We start from the raw sequence: 13,888 nt of genomic DNA, 5'->3' as shown, positions 1-13,888 counted from the left end.
GTGAGGAATGTGTTTCACTTTAAAACTTCTCATCCTAGTCTGGATATTTATCACAATTGGTAACTTACAATGAGACAGTGATGCTTGCGATGAAAATGTCAATATGCAGTTTTCGTTTTCGTAAGAAATTAAACTTTTAAAATACATATAAAAAAACATGTTTAGAACAGAATGTTTTAAACATTGTGTTTTAAACTTGTTTTATTCAGAGTGTATTGTTTAAAACAATTTTGAACATATTGTTTTAAACATTTTGTTTTAAACGTGCCAACCCTGCCCTGACCGAAAAGAAAATTGGGAACCAATGCTGTACAGTATCGTGTCTATCCTAATATATCCCCATTTTTTGATATTGTTCTGGTTCCTGCTCGCACTATCTCTCCACTTGGACGAGAGTGAAGGAAGATTTACTAACCATTACTGCCCCGTCTCAAACAGGTGCAGACAGTGTTTCAACTAGCAGCAAATCATAAAGCTAGAAGGTGTGCCTTGCCTGTGCTTGCGTCAGATACACACCATGCTTTACCACTTCCACGAAGGCTTTATAAATTTTTTAAAATGGTTGGGTTCACTTTTCCAGTACTGTACTGTATTTTAATTAGGAAAGGATTCGCTGTAAAATTTTATGGTTCCCAAATTAATTCTCGGTTCTTGGTTCTTGTTGAACTGCTGAGAACATAAACACGACCGAGGACTGAGGACCGGGAACGACACATCGCCAGGTGAACAGCACAGACACTCCAACACTTCAAGAGAGTGGACCGGGTTTGAAACCATCTGTAGTTCACAGTCCTGTTTACCCAAGTCTACTCACCAGTTCACTCACCGACTCCTCCTTGATTAGAGGGAAAACTATCTCACTGGGCTCCTGCTTCACCATCAAGTCTTCATTCGCTGCCTGGAAGAAATAAAAGGCATCACAAATAGCAGTAGCGGCCTCAGAAGATAGGCCAGTCAACAAGAGGCAAAGTAAGCACTTTTTACCAGCAGACCTGAAAACTTGATATAAGGGTAATTCGAGGACGCTGAATCGAATGGTGCTAATTTTTTTGAAATTAGACTTGAAGTTTTTGGAGAAAAGGGTTAAAAAAAATTTTGACTTAGTTTTTCTCAGAATATAGGCGTTTAAGCAAAAAAGGTTTCAAACAAAAGTTGTGCAGAATTAAAAAATACATAAAAAAGGTTCCCAGGTCCATCTGCGTATTTGCTAACATGAGCGAGAAATATTGGAAAGAAAGTAGTAAAGCTGTTAATTGGAAAAGTGGGGCTAGTGTAAGTGCGAGCGTATGTGTGAACTAAACACAAACGAAGGGTCTTCGGCTATTCTCGGGCCTCTCCGTCATGACTAGCCAGTGGGAGTGAGACGGAAACAAATAACCTCTCTTTTTATTATTTCACGCGTTAGCGAGTATTTTTCTTCTTTGGCCATCGAGTGCCGAGCGTTCTATAGTTATCCTTACTGATATTATAAATGCGAATGTGAGTTAGTTTATTTGTTTTTTTGTTTCACTTTCACGCGGAAACTACACAACCGATCATCATGAAATTTTGTTCGCATATTTTCAAAGGTATAGTAAAGGACAGAGAACACTTTATATATATAAAAAAACAGTATTTTTTCCCGAAGGGCAAAAAAAAATGATATTGGTAGGCTATGTATGAACGTCTGATTGTGATTTTGAGTAATTTTAATGAAATTTAACGCCATCCGCTTTTCAATAAATAAATTAAATAATTCACCAATTTAATAATATAATACCGGCGGTCAATTGACTATTCAATTTTATTTTTCTGTCACCACCAAGCAATACTTAAACTTTTTTTTGAGGTTAGGTTTTTGTTTATTTTCATCGGTGATTGTTGTTTGAACATTTTTGCTGAAGGTTATGTTTTACTGTCAATAGAATTATGTAATTTAGTGAAAATGATGTGGATCTAATTACTCAAGTTTTCCCGGACTTGCAGCAAAATTTGAATAGTGATCGGTGGTTGTACGCGAGAGCATAATTGGCGCCAAAAAATTTATATCGTTAATATAATCTACACTTATATTTTAAAAGAGGTTCAAGGGGAATTGAAGGAGTATTTGTCAATAGATACAATCATGGATACAGAACAAAGCACTTCATATCCTGCGGAGTTTTTTTTTTCACTTGAACTTTCGGGTGTACCCTCACGTAAACTTCAAATGAAACTAAATGTACAAGTTACGCTTCTACGAAATCTAGATGCTCCTTGACTATGTAATGGAACAAGTTTTCGGATCACACAATGGGGGCAGAATATTTATAAGCTAAATTGTATGTTAGAATTGTTAAATACTGATTATTCCAGTCACGCAAAAAAAAACAATTACCATATTATTATTTTTGCAATGATCTTTGATAATTATTTAAGGACATAACGTGAGCGAAGCCACGGGTAAAAGCTAATATATATATATATATATATATATATATGCGTTTAAGCGCGCTTTTTTAAATCGAATCGTGATGCTTATGGCACGTCATTTTATTTTTTATTTTTAAAAATAGTGAACCATAAATAAATGAAAATAAAACAATATTTCATTTTAACAGAAACCAATAGTTTCCGAAACCATTTAAATAATTGTTTAATAATTTATAATTATTAATTAATAATTTAAAATATCCCATCTTTTATTATTTGAAAATTTGTAGTCAGTCATCACCTGTTACTAAAATTTTGTTAATTATAACTCATTATGACTTGATGTATGTTTTTGGACATACGCCATTGCTAATGGCGTATATCCAAAAACTTACATCAAGTCATGCACTCCCATTGCACAAATCTTTCAAAGATAATATAACTCATTATAGTTTGTTTATAGTTATCTTAGCATTCAAATAATTAATGTTATACTTTAATTTTCCTTGAAAGCGATTACTAATTTTGGGAAAGTCTTTCCTTAATACATTTTTAGTTATTATTTTTAATGTGTTTTCTATTACTATATACATAGTATAGAATTAAGACGTAATGTTTTAAGAGTTTCAAACTATACTCGCTTAGATAAGCGCAACTGTGGCTAAATGTCTGCTTAATAAGTTTGCTTATACATTAAAAAAGATTTACCCAACATATCAACATATCTTTAGAAGTTTTTTTTGAAACTTTAATATTTCTAAGATAAAAGAAATAGGAATAATAAAATGTCTACGCTAGAATATTGTAGACATAACAAAATATACAAAGGTCCCGCCTACAATATAAAAACATATGCGTACAGCAATTGTTTTGAGAACCACGTGACAACCAAGTGTAAAATAGAAGCGGAGCAAAATTGTTACGTTGAGAGAAACGTAACAAAACAAAATAAACAATGTTCCTGAGGAATTTTTCATTACGAAGGTTCTGCATTATTTGGACAAATACGCAGATGGACCTGGGAACCTTTTTTATGTATTTTTTAATTCTCCACAACTTTTGTTTGAAACCTTTTTCGCTTAAACGCGGGCCTATATTCTGAGAAAAACTGATTCAAAATTTTTTTAACCCTTTTCTCCAGAAAAATTCACGTCCGATTTCAAAAAAATTAGCACCATTCGATTCAGCGTGCTCGAATTACCCTTATATCTAGTTTTCAGGTCTGCTGGTAAAAAGTGCTTACTTTGCCTCTTGTTGACTGGCCTAAGAATGACATTTACATGTCACAAGGCCAGGAAAAAACACGTTACTTTCTGCTGTGCATTTGGCCAGAGAGATTTTCGTACTGTATTTAATATGAAATACTTTATACATTTTGAGTGGTAAACTGCTAGTTTAACAGCTAGTGTGTGCTTGTCAGGAGCTTACATCCTTCACAACAAGTAGGTATGGTAACAATCTCAGCACATGAGACACTAAAATAGTACCCAAACATTATCTCAGCACCAACCATTTATTGGAAATTTATGTAGGAATAAAATAAAGAATATAAATTATGCAGCCACATTTACTTATTAAATACACAATCCTATTCTAATCCATGCCGTGTTTTCTCTCTGCTGTTATTACAAACGACATTTCAGTTATAATATGTAGAAGTGTACTTATACCCTGGGTGCTGCAAGAACTTTATTTTGAACTGGGCTCAGGTTGGAGTGTAGTGGTCATTTTTTTTTAACTCAATCTTTCAAGTCCTAAACCATTATTCAGACAGTTATGTAATAATAATATTCCAAGTAATTTTGTTTGTTGACTTTTACATAAGAGGAATTAAAAAACAAATTATAAACATGCGTAAAGTAAAAAAAAAGCAGGTAATGGGACAATTCATATCAAATCAACCAATAAATAAATAAAAATTAATGTCAAGGTTTCAGATTTTAATAAATTTTTTTATGCATGTTGTACTACCTATCACAAGCATGATGGTAAAATTTTAATTTTTTTGGTATGTTGGTTTTTGAGTTATGAATTTTTGAAATTCCAAAATAATTGTAAATTATGCAGCACTAGGAAATCTTTAAACTGTTATAGTTAGAGAACCGTTAAACTTAGAATACTGAAATTTGTGGCATTTTGTTTAGTTTTGTATGGCATTTCATAAAATATATAACACAACATGGTTACATAAAGCCGTTATTTCGTCAAAAATTTCAAAAATTTTTTTTATAAAACTCAAAAATGGAATTTTCAATTGTTTTGAAAAAAATATATATTTTTCATACCTTTATTGACTACCTATATACCAAATTTCAATATGGTATTCCAATGGTATCTTAACAAAATTATTTTTTTGTTTATGTCAGGTTGCACATCAATAACTGAAGAAAACATTGAATGACAGTTAGGATGTTAAATAATTTACGTGGAATTTTTACAATTTGTTTTGTATTAAATGGTCCCTTTTAATAATTGTTATATTCAACTTAAACTTGAAGTGGGAAATTTTTCATGCGGTGAGGGATTTTTTGATAGTCTGAAGGAAATACTTCCTTGAAGCCTGGCATCACTGCCTGTTCTGCCATATTGTGTTTTGGGAGAGACAAAAGGGTTTATGGAGGTTTACCAAGTGCTTACATAACTCATCTTTTATGAAGCTTTGAAGCTTTAGACTAAGATTTTTGTAGTGATTTTTTTAATGGTGATTGTTTTTTGGGTGAACAATATTGAGAGGTTATGTGTATTTAATACTTGAGTATAGTTAATTGTGCTCATTCATCATAGTAAGAAATGATCATTGGAGTATACCATGGATAAAAAGTGGTCAAAATACTGTTGTAATCCTTTAAAAAAGAATGGACATTGGATTTCCAAAGACTTGAGAAATGTTACTTTACGGATGACTTCCTTAGGTTATGGTATTGAAGATGGTATGAAAATTTGTACTTCCTGCCGCTTACAGTTAGGTAAGGAAAAACATAGTGTCTCTAATGCAACTGAAAGCAATGAATTAGGAATTGTTGAAGATGACACTGAAAAACAAAGTTGTAGTCAAGGTGAAACTGAATCATACATGGACGTTGAAACAGGTCTACATTATTTAAATGCATCTTTAACCTCTATTGGAGAGTCACCTGTTTCACAAAGTAAATGTAAAAGTCAAAAAAGATACTGCAAAGAAAAGAGTGAAAAAATAAAACAAAAGATTGATGAAACTTTTTTTAAAAATGTGGGAAAAGTTAAGGAATGTAATTGCGAAGGATCTCAAACAGAAATTATAGATCAGCTGAAAGAAAAATTTACAACTGCAAGTAAAAGTGAAAGATTACAAATTTTAACAATTTTACCCAAAAGTTTGTCTTGTGCCAAAATTGAAAGCGAGTTTGGTGTAAGCAATTACACTGCACGAAAAGCAAAACAACTATTAGAAGTGAAAGGGGTTTTGTCTACACCAGATCCAAAACCTGGGAAAGTCTTGTCACGAGAAACAGCAACACAAGTAAAGGAATTCTATTGCAGTGATGATGTTAGTAGGCAAATGCCTGGTTTGAAAGATTATGTCTCAATGGGAAAAGATGCTAATGGAAAACCTATTCACGTTCAAAAAAGGTTAATATTATCAAACTTGAGAGAAGTGCATTGCCTATTTAAGTCCAAACTCCCCGAGTTAAAAATTGGTTTCTCCAAATTTGCAGAACTGAGACCCAAGAACTGTGTAATAGCTGGTGCTAGTGGCACACATTGTGTATGTGTTTGCACTGAGCACCAAAACGTAAAATTAATGATTGTGGGTGGAAACTTGCATAAAATTACACTACCTGGGTTGGAAAATTCACTGAAGACGTATCAAGAATATCTGTCACAAATAATGTGCAACCCACCAAGTCAACTGTGCTTCCTTGATGAATGTGATTACTGTCCAACAATTAATGATTTTAAAGAAGCATTAATGGGTTGTCTCGAGGAAGATATGATTGAGAACATTAGTTATAAAAAATGGGTAACTGTTGATCGTTGTTCTTTTGAAACGTTACGTAAACCAACCGATGAATTTGTTGACGAATTTTGTATCCAGTTAGTACACCTGAAGAAACATGACTTCATTGCAAAACAGCAATCACAATTTTTTGCTGAGAAGAAATCTTCATTGAGAGAAAATGAAGCTGTGATAACATGCGACTTCGCAGAAAACTATTCGTTTGTTCTGCAAGATGAAGCTCAAGGGTTCCATTGGAACAACTCCATGGCTACTGTCCATCCATTTGTGGTGCACTACAAGAATACAGACACTGAAACAGAAAAACAAGTTCTTCTTCATAAAAGTTTTGTATTTATTTCAGATTGTTTAGCCCATAACACAGTCCTTGTTCATGTCTTTCAAAAAAAACTTATTGGCTTCTTGAAATGTTTTCTGCCCAATTTAACAAAGTTGTACTATTTCTCTGATGGCTCAGCTGCACAATATAAAAACAGAAAGAACTTTTCAAATCTGTGTCACCATGGTGAAGATTTTGATGGACTCAAAGCTGAATGGCATTATTACGCAACCTCTCATGGCAAAGGAGTGTGTGATGGAGTAGCAGGTACAGTTAAGAGACTTGCAGCCAAGGCCAGTCTTCAAAATCCAACAGACAACCACATATTGACACCATTGCAACTTTTTCAGTGGGGAATAAGAAACATACCCTCAGTGACTTTTTTCTATGTGGCAAATGAGGAGTATGTTGAAGAAGAAAAATTGCTGAAAATTAGATTTGAAGAATCAACAGCTGTAGTAGGAACTCAAAAATTCCATGCATATATTCCTCTTACAACTGATACACTTGAGGCAAAAATCTATTCATATTCTGACAAATCTGAAGTGCACAAAGTTCAAATTAGTCCTGTTGTTGAAGATGTACCATTTGAAGAGATAGTAGGTTTTGTTGCATGCACCTATGATAAACAATGGTGGATGGCATGTGTTCTTTCAAAAAATGAAGTTGAAGAAGAAGTTACTGTTTCTTTTCTTCATCCAAGTGGTCCTTCGTTTTCATTTATGTACCCAAGGAGAGCAGACATTTTGACGGTACCGAAAAACTATATTATTTGTAAAATTAATCCAATAACAGCCACAGGTAGAACTTACAGTGTACCTCAACAGGAGATGACTACAGCTTCACAAATTCTGTCCAAAAAGATAAATCTCTTATACTAATAATTCAAGAACAGTAACCAAAGTATTGTCTAAGTGATGATGATGATGATGATGATGATGACTATAACTGACTGAAGGCCATCGGTCAGGAACTCCAACCACTGAGCCAAGAAGTCTGACTTTAAGTGACAAGACAAATTTTGTGAAATGTAACCATATATTATTTAAGTTTATTAGTAAAGTAATTATTTATTTATAATTTAAGTGATTTTCTTTGTTACAAAAGTTTACATACATTGACACAGACAAAAATATTTTTTAGTAAGATAGCATTGGAATACCATGTTCAAATTTGGTATATAGGTAGTCAATAAAAGTATGAATAAAATAAATTTTTTTCAAAAAAATTGAAAATTCAGTTTTTGAGTTTCATAAAAATTTTTTTTTGAAACTTTTGGAGTAAAAAAAGATTTAATGTAACCATGTTGAGTTATATATTTTATGAAATGCCATACAAAACTAAACAAAATGCCACAAATTTCAGTATTCTAAGTTTAACAGTTCTCTAACTAGAACAGTTTAAAGATTTCCTTGTGCTGCAGAATTTACAATTTTTTTGGAATTTCATAAATTCATAACTCAAAAACAAACATTCCAAAAAAATTACAATTTCGCAATAGTCATCTACTTAGCTAATACTAACACTGTGCCTAAAATAAAGGAAATGCTAAGACATAATTTTTTTTCCATTGGTTGAATTGACATGGATTGTCCCTAATGTAATGATACCAAAACTTTTAAGTTAGGAAATGTACACTTCTAGTTGTATAAAAAGTACTTTCACAATTACAATACAATTCACTTTTAATACAGGAAATTCACACATTTCCACTAGTTTAACAATGAGATGTACATCCCATCCAATAATCACTTATTTTATTCATGCAGATGGGTCACACACAACCCAACGTGTAATGTGGCATAACCTATACACTGATTAAAACTACACACTGTATGTAAATGTAAGTTAGTCTGTTAGGTATTCCATTGGGGTGATAATCCCTACTAATATTATAAAAGCGAAACGTGTTTGTCTGTTTGTTCTTCTGGAGAGTGACATAGTCTATATATAATTATGAATTTCCATCCCTAAGAAAGTGAAAAAAGAATAAATTCAGTTTTATAATAGAAAATTATGACAGGTATGTCATAGACACACAAACAGTGAGTTTGTGTCAATTCTGTCAGCCACACAGTCATATAGTAAGGTCTGGCAAATTCCTATCCTTATCCTTCGCGAAACCCATTTGCTTAGTGGAATTTGTTACTTCGTACCCCAGTAATCTTTACGTGATGATAGTTTACGTAAAACATTATTACATTTACGCCAGTGAGGAATTTATTTCATCATTGATTGCATTTAAACTGGTAAACCTTTATAAACATGTCAGTTGGTGTGTTGCATGCAGCTAACTTGTCTTGTAAGTCACAAGACCCTGCCCTTCCCAGCTTTTATGAGGATTTGTTACAGGAATAAATATAGGGTTTTCTCAGTACTGCAGATCTGCTGCAAGGTCATGGTGGCTAATTTTTAACACTAATATTGTGTCCTTATAAATATTTTCGTAAGTAATTTCGGTATTTAATAATTTTATTTATAAAAGCCATTTGCCTATAATTTTACTAGTTTTACTTTGTTGGTTAGGTTAATATTTATTTAAGTGTGATACTCAGTATTTTATTGCAATTGAATGTACTTTTCATAATTATAATTTTATGTTAAGTGTTTTATAGTCCTGTTAAACCAGTGAGTATTGCGTTGAGGAAAGGAAATTAATATGTGTGGCAAGACTATGTCGAACCTCGAAATGATAAGACAATAATTAATCGCAACCAGTGTAAAAGAGAGACAGACGTTCGCCTGGACCATGTAAAGGATATCTGACTGGAGAATACCAGATTGTGTGTCAGGCTAGAAAGAGACAGAGATGTGTAAGAGAACCAGGGAATCACTGAAAAGTAGTGCCAGAGTAAGTGTTGTAGTAAGAAGGAAATAAGCATTTCAGGGAAGTCCCCAGCTAAATGAATTTATCTGTAAGCTTTGTAATGGGTGTTGTTTCGTCAGCAGTTGTGGATCGCGAGCTGGGCCGAGAAGTTATGCCGTCTTAGTGGCTCGGCGGTTGTATTGTTTTGATACGAACAAGTTAAAAAGTGCATATAAAACTCATATATTTAATGTTTTCAAAATTTAATCTTCAATATTAATAATAATAATCTGCACAACATACTACCCCACTGCTCACATATTCTAATATTCTCAAGTGTTTGTCCTTGTATGTGAAGGAATAGTCATTTTTTTAGCCAGGCACGATTGTGGCTTGCTATAATCTTCTACTGGACTTAAAAATAATAGTAGGCCCTATATAAATATTGTTGACTTATTTTATGAGCAGGTACCAGTATATAACGTAAAGAAGTTTACCTTCAGGGAAATGGTATTCAGCAGTCTTCGTTGACGGAGCTCTTTTTTTCTCCATCCTCTGGAAACGTCTTTTGAATTTGTTTTCAGAGTTGGCTGTATTTCTGTTAAATTGTGCCTCAGAGTACATATTTCTTGCTGATCGTTCATTTCGGGGGCAGAATTTTGGAATGAGCACACACTATTGTTTCCTGAGGCCATCAGTATTCTATCCTTCCCTGTTGCTGCATTAAATAAAAAAAAAATAAAAAAACAATTAAAAAAATTATTTGGTAATGTTATCAAAACTAATATTTGCAAAAAAAAAATCATTAAGGCATTCATGACAATCATTTTTATAAAAGAACATACCTTCAACAATTTCAAAAAATGAGCCAAAAATTTTAGACACATTATTATGATCTATTGTATTTTGATTTCCCTCATTATCACTAGTCTTCTTTTCTTTAATAGCAGTTGTTGTCATCTTAAATTTATACAATTAATAGTTTCATTTGTAACTGTATACTATTATAACTCATACAAGTACTGCACAACTGTTATAATATAATCATTATCCTTCCTCAATTTGCACCAAACACATAATTAATAATATTACGATAATACCAGAATGTTTGGTAAGTAAATTTAGCTTTAAAGAAGTCATTATTTAAATATGAAAATAAGCATTAAGTACATATTAACAACATATACCATTCCATTAGTTAGCTGCATAACATCAATTAAAAAACCCCACCAACTGCCCATTGCGACTTTCCAGGCCGAACACAGCACAACTAATTTTTATCCAACCTAAAAAATATTGCAGGATGTAAAAATAAAATTTGCAAACATAAATGAGTGTAACGACACAGTTATAGCTAGTTATATTATAGTTTTTGATAATGGTTAGGTATCACAATGCAAAAAAAATCACTGTGCTAAAACTGCACAATAATGACTATTCTAATTCCTGATTCCATAACACTACTAATGACATCACCAAGATGGTGTAGCTTATTTATTAAAGGACAAACCAAGGAATATAAGGGTATTTCGTGTTTTTAATATTATCTTTTTAACTTTTAAGATATCTTAAATTAGATATAATTAACTTACTGTCCCCTTTTTGATATTTCATTATCAAAGAAATTATGTCTTTAGATGTTAAAACTTAAAGCAGTGTATTAAAATATAATAGGTACCATGCATTAGATTCTACAAAATGTCATGAGTGTGAAAAATTACAGTTGCATGGAAAATGGAAAATTATGAGTAGCAAAATATTTGTATCCAAAATAGACAAGTCCAGGTGGGGCTGTAGTATACTTTATTATACAGAGAAAAAATTATGGGCAGGGCTATAAGTGGCATTCTATAGTTTACCTGCACATTATGTTGAGTAAACCACAATCAACTTCCAATTAGTAAAGTTGGAAAGGTGGGATGCTTAAGATTGGCCAGTCAAATAGTAGCAAAACCTCAAATCTAAGAGTACGAAGGTTTTATAAGTAGCTAGTACATGTCAGTGTCAATAGTCCAGTGTGTTTACACCTTGGTTGACAGATTTTGTACCATAAAAAAAATCTTAAGTATTCGTGGTTAGGTTCAGTTAGATGCATTAAAAATATACTGTGTGTATGAACGGTTTCATAGGTTAGCTGTACTATAATTCCTGGCTATACGTTCAAAAAATTTCAAAGTATTATCAGTATATCTAATCTAACCGAAACTAACCTACAAACCAAACAATTTAAACACAATTATGTGGTTAACCTAAAATAATCCAACCAATAATCCACACAATATGTATTTTTAATTGAGATAATCTACAGATAATTCTTAAGATTATACACTATTGTTATGTAGCTAAACTAACCTATCAATCTCCTTATTCACAAGTAAACGTAATTGGTATATAAATAGTTGCTTTTTATAGAAAAATTTATTGGTAAAAAAAGAAAAAGGAGATACCTTAAAATGTTTTTAGCAATGAGCTTTAGTAAACAACAAACAGCTAAAACTATGATAAACAACCTAGAACGCATTCTCACATAGAGTATGTGATGACGTGATGTGTTGAAAGCGAATAATGCAACCCTTGACATTGCCTGGAAAAAAAAAAAAAAAAAACCAACCTCTCATTAAAATTAAAATAAAATTCAAATACACGGAAGGTATTCAAGATGTGGCATTCCTACGGTATTCGTTATGTGACATTTCTAGGGTATCCGTGATGTGACATTCATAGCAACGAACTAGTAGCTGGCTGATAGGCATCGCAAATTATTTTATCAAAAAACATTTTTTTTTATTTACATGCTTTATCTTCTTTGAACTAGAAAAAGGTTAATAAGTGCAGCACTATGTAATGTTCAAGAAATGGCACAAACCCATACAAATAAAATTTTGAGTAAAAAAAAAATGAAACTATACGTGCTGAGTTCTCTGGTAGCATCATGTGAAGTGTTATCTCTCCTTTAATAAATCAACTTAATTTTGGAGTTATTTCTTACCTTCAATCACATCTGCATCCAGCCACATGGACAGGAACCCTTCCCCCCACAGAGCTCACAGAGGCAAAAACTTAACATTTGCTTTAACCACGATAGAGCCCAAATGGGAATCAATGGTGCTCAACTAGTGTGGCAACTGAACTAACGAAATACAGACTTTCGAATTTCAAAGTGTAAATACTATTCAATTTTTAAAGTCCACAGAATACACAGGAGAGCATGTCCAGACACGCAGACACGTGATGCTGGCATAAAAACACACATTACCGATGCGAGATCAGATATCAGTGCACCTAATAAGTATCATTATGCAGCTTCACACCGTGGGAACATCTGACTTCCACCTTCGTCGCAGGTGAAGCCTAGCTCACACGAATACAACTTCGGCATGATGCGAGCCTAGTTGGGCCAATCTTAAACTAACTAGCTCACTCCTTGTAATTTTGCGATCACGATATCGTCCACAGGGGGAAAAAAATGTATGGACACAGGTTCATCAGCTGGGAAGGAGGTGAGGTGGTCCTCCCTACCTGTCTGAACATTGTCAGCGACTCCCTGACACTCCACTCAGGCCGGACAGCCGCGAGAGACAGAAATGCAGAGCGCAGCACATGTGGCAATCAAAATGGAAGAAAATTGAGCAATGTGGTTCATTCCACACAGTGAAAGCAGACTGTTAGAGATGCGGGAGCAGGTTAACAAATATAGGCGAGTTTCATCACTATTAATTTCACTTTTTGGAAAATACAAATAATACCCTGACGCCGTCCCCGTTGCCTGATCTGGATTTTACGTGAATTAGAAATGTTTTGATTAACTTTGCTCTCAAGGGCGGGGTTCCTGACCTCGTGGCTGCAGGCAGGGACGCGTCGACAAAGGACTCCCCGGGCTGTTATGGCCTCCCAGGACGCCTTATTAATAAAAACACACACGTACTTTTAGCTGGTTTATTCCGTCGCACACTTTACACGTTACACGCTCACGTAACTGGCCGCTTCATCGTCGACCTAAGCTCCACGCACGCCACCCTCTGTTGGCGGACTTGTTACGGCCACACGGTAGCCCGGTGGCAAGTACGTTGATAGGGGTTGTTCCCGGCGATTTGCGAGGGGGATGCTCGGGCGAGCGGTAAGTCTGTTCCTACCTACGTGAAAGTCTGCGGAACGCAACGTGAAATGCGTGGGCGACTGGTCATACAAAATTACTGAATACAAAACACTACACTGCAGTCACTGTGGTTAGTCCCGGGTTCGGACCAGGTCCGGGTGTCCCACACAGACGGTTATACAATGGCGGCTACTCCGCGTGGTGGCTGGGGCCACGTTACGCTGGGTACGGACGCGGCGGAATCCGGCAGGATATCGCGCTCGCGACCGTGGCACGTCC

The 13,888-nt window shown here is 34.1% G+C and overlaps 1 protein-coding gene across 5 annotated transcripts in view; it reads right to left on the bottom strand.

The window, feature by feature from the left end:
• LOC134541313 (oocyte zinc finger protein XlCOF6-like) overlaps positions 1-13,888 on the bottom strand; it is a 258,945-nt gene that overhangs the window by 113,470 nt on the left and 131,587 nt on the right. The window contains exons 1-3 of one of the 5 annotated variants that reach the window (XM_063384687.1): positions 11,961-12,046; positions 10,011-10,231; positions 815-898 (exon numbers count right to left, since the gene is read on the bottom strand). The exons of 1 other annotated variant lie outside the window; for it this stretch is intronic. In XM_063384687.1, coding sequence (XP_063240757.1) covers positions 815-898; positions 10,011-10,208 — 282 coding nt within the window. In that variant the 5' untranslated portion in view covers positions 10,209-10,231; positions 11,961-12,046. Of the gene's footprint in view, positions 1-814; positions 899-10,010; positions 10,232-11,865; positions 12,047-13,888 lie in introns of those variants that run through there. 3 more of the 5 variants (XM_063384688.1, XM_063384710.1, XM_063384702.1) reach the window with 3 other exon arrangements.

This window comes from Bacillus rossius, chromosome 18 (genome assembly GCF_032445375.1).
Source record: "Bacillus rossius redtenbacheri isolate Brsri chromosome 18, Brsri_v3, whole genome shotgun sequence".
Lineage (NCBI taxonomy): Eukaryota > Metazoa > Arthropoda > Insecta > Phasmatodea > Bacillidae > Bacillus > Bacillus rossius.
Note: the sequence above shows the minus strand (reverse complement) of the source record. Positions and strands in the feature narration are given on the sequence as shown.